Below are 3876 nucleotides of genomic sequence, written 5' to 3'. Positions count from 1 at the left end.
AGGGCATCCAGCTGTAGAAACTCTGCCAAATCAGATTGGAGCCTGGTGTAGCCATCTGGTTTCACCAGTCCTCAGTCAAATCGTCCAACCCATGCTAGCATGGAAAGCGGACGTTAAACGATGATGATGATGATGATGATGATATTAGCTATCATTATCTTATTGTTTTAAAGTCTATTTTACAGTAGGACGGTCTTCTTGACACCAGCTCTGACTTGTTTCTGAGCTAAATAATAATCCCCTTGTCTACTGAATAAATAGCCTATACATGATGAGAGGCAGAAGTGAAAACAAATTACACCATTTGAATGAGCCTTTTGTTTACAGTCAGCAAACACACTTTAATGATTTGAAGAAATATGAACTCATATGAATACAAATCCATCCATCCATACATGCATGCATACATATACACATACATACATACATACATACATACATAAATACATACATACATACATACATACATATATGATGGACTTCTTCAGTTTCTATCTGTCTGTTCCACTTAATTAATCAAACTGTTAACTACACCAATAATTAATAATTCATCCCACTATTAGCCTTTAGCCTTACCAACCACTAACCATACTGTTAACCATACAAAAATTAACAACGTTATGCAACATTGAACAATGCAGTTGAACAACAATGAACAATGCAGTTGGACAACAATGAACACAGCTTTTATCCAATCATTAAACAATGCTGTTAACCAATGCTGTGAATTGAACACTATGTCCATGAACACTGCAGTTAAACAAAGATGAACAAAGCTGTTATCTAATTTTTAACAATGCTATTAACTCAATGCTGTGACATGAAAACCATGTCCATGAATAATGCAATTAAACAACAATGAACGAAGCTGTTCATCAATCATTAATAATCATTAATAATGCTGATAACCCAATGCTATAACAAAAATATGAAGTCCTACCTGTCCCTCAGTTTTCGTCAGTTTGAGATTGTCCTCAGTCGATTTCATTTCATGCCATTTACAGTCGTAGTATCTATAGGTTTTACCTGGCAATGAACAATTATGGGATACATCACATTATTAAACTGGGTACATATACACCTCAACATTTGTACATATACTACATTTGTACATTTGCACATATTTACATTTGTACATATTTAAACCTAGTATAAAATTTGTACATATTTACATATTTACATTTGTACATATTTACATTTGTACATATTTAAACCTAGTATAAAATTAGCTTATATCTTTAATCTTTAATTTTTTATTTGTTTCAGTTATTAGATTGCAGCCATGCTGGGGCACCACCTTGAAGAATTCTAGTCAATTGAATCAACACTAGCACTTATATTTTTTTAAGTTTGATACTTAGTCTATCATTCTTTTACAGGAACATAAACACACCAACACCAGGTTACAAACACAGACACAGAGTCATACACACATTAAAAAACCCACCTAATGATGAATTATGTCTCATGTGGCCTACTTCTCAAAAAGATTGACCATCTGTTATAGACCATCCCTGTAGAGAATCAATAACAACCTAGTCCAATTTGCTATAAATATATATATATATATATATATATATATATATATATATACACACACACACATACATATATATATAAGCAATAATAAATCTCTGAGTGAGGTATAAACAGTAGCTGCACGACATTGTGAAGTATATTTGCAACTTAAATGTGGCTAACCCTGAAGGATGGATGCTACTGTAGCATGTAGCCCCAGGAAGACACCTCCTCCAGCTGGCTATTGACACACTTTCTGTGCCCTATCAGTTGGAGGAGGTGTCTTCCTGGGGCTTACGTACATATACAAGCTGGAAGGCTGTACTAGACTCTAGTCTGATTTGGAATGATTTCTACAGCTGGATGCCCTTCCTAATGGCAACCACTCCGAGAGTGCAATGGGTGTTTTTACATGCCACTGGAGCGGGTAAATCAGTTAGATCAGTCCCAGGGCTCAACTGGTAGCTACTTTATCAACTCCAGAAAGAATCAGAAACAAAGTTGTCCTCAATGGAATTTGAGCTCAGGTTGCAAAGTACTGAAAGAAATTCCACTAAACATTTTGTGTGATGTGCTAATGGTTCTGCCAGTTTGCCACCTTATAATTGTTTCAAGTTTTGGCACAAGGCCAGCAATTTTAGAAGATGATTCAGTTGATTACATTGACTCAGTGTTCAAGTGGTACTTATTTGATCAACCCCACAAAAGCTCACTGCCTTAATAACAAACTATAATAATAACAAACTATAATAATTGGTATCAAAAACCTTTGATTTCTTGAGTCCATGGAGGATTTTCCAACAATTCTACAAGAAGAATTGGTAAATCATGAGTGTTGAGTATTCTGGTGAGGATGCTCAATGTGATTCTGAGAAAACAATACATAAACATATCAGTTAAGACACCATAATCACTCATGTATAAGTTACATTATTTTATACTTGATTTTAACTGAAAGAACTGGGTACAACTTATACACAGGGCAAAGCTGATATCAAGTTTGAATATGAAGGGGGAAAAATTTGTACTTAGATTTAACACACATAACTCCCAAACAGTACAATCCACATAGTTGTAAATAGGTACTACATGTAAGCAGTGACAGTACTATAAAATTATCCACATTTTATTAGCTTGCAGTGTTGAGTTCAATTTGCACCAAGGGTATGGTCAGAAGAAATGTAGAGACCCACTGGTCACATCTACATGTCTTAATGCTACAAGGGAATGTGGAAGTGGTTTTAGAATATTTGCTGTAATGATATTTCTACTTCAGCAAATCATTGCTGAATCTATCTGAAATGTAATGGAAGATAGATCAGTTTCAAAACATTGATGTCCAGGTCACAAAAGCAAAGTTTGAAGAGAATGTTAGTCATTTCCTTTGAATTCTAGATAAAAGCAAATAGGAAATAACACTCACTGACCAAAAACAAAAAACAAAATTTTAATTTTGTTACACAGTGTAATTGATATAGAGTGTTGTTATCCAAACTTACCCATCCACATTATCAGTCACATAACGCATTATTGACATGGCTTTCACAGAAATATCAAAATTTAGTTTTGCAGCTTGTTTTTCTAAATCCTGTAAACAGAATAAAAAGGAACAATCATCTATTTATTTCTTTATTGTCCACAGGGGGCTAAATATAGAGGGAACAGACAAAGGGATTAAATCAATTACATCGACCCCCAGTACATAACTGGTACTTACTTAATCGACCCTGAAAGGATGAAAGACAAAGCTGACCTCAGTGGAATTTGAACTCAGAACGTAATGGCAGAAGAAATACAGCTAAGCATTTCACCCAGCATGCTAATGATTCTGCCAGCTCATCACCTTTTCTATTGATGCCACTGACTGAAATAACAGGTACAATCATTAACAAGAACAATCATCTATTGGTGTCACTAACTGAAATATGAGGTTTTGATGGTAACTCTTTGTTCCCCACCTGAAATATAGGTTTAGGGATAACTGTTGGTTACCCTAGCAGAAATATAGATTTAGGGCTGAAACTATTTAAGTTATATCTTGAAATATAAATTTAGGGGTAACTAATGTTGTACTTAGCAGCAAATATAGGGTTTTAGAGAGAACAGTTTAATTATTTCTTTTAGTTTCCGGCTTTTTATCAATTGTGCCGTAAGTCAGATAGGCTTGGAGGTACGTTTGTAAGTATTTTTATGATAATGAATAACGATTATGTAGTCTCATATGGAAATAATGAAGTGGTGGGTGATATGGCTTCTCACTTGATTTGGTTGGGGTAAAGAAGGGAGAGAAGAAGAGGAGGGAAATGGATGGGGAATGGAGGGAGGGGAAAGGAGTGAGAAAAAGAGGAGGGGAGGAGG

General features: G+C 35.0%; 1 protein-coding gene across 1 annotated transcript in view; it reads right to left on the bottom strand.

Annotated features, from left to right (window-relative positions):
* LOC106871062 (zinc finger MYND domain-containing protein 10) overlaps positions 1-3876 on the bottom strand; it is a 27694-nt gene that overhangs the window by 15420 nt on the left and 8398 nt on the right. The window contains exons 6-8 of the mRNA XM_014917327.2: positions 3018-3106; positions 2286-2386; positions 941-1026 (exon numbers count right to left, since the gene is read on the bottom strand). Of these exons, the coding sequence (XP_014772813.1) occupies positions 941-1026; positions 2286-2386; positions 3018-3106 (276 nt within the window). The remainder of the gene's footprint in view (positions 1-940; positions 1027-2285; positions 2387-3017; positions 3107-3876) is intronic.

This window comes from Octopus bimaculoides, chromosome 5 (genome assembly GCF_001194135.2).
Source record: "Octopus bimaculoides isolate UCB-OBI-ISO-001 chromosome 5, ASM119413v2, whole genome shotgun sequence".
NCBI lineage: Eukaryota > Metazoa > Mollusca > Cephalopoda > Octopoda > Octopodidae > Octopus > Octopus bimaculoides.
This window is presented reverse-complemented; position numbering and strand designations above follow the sequence as displayed.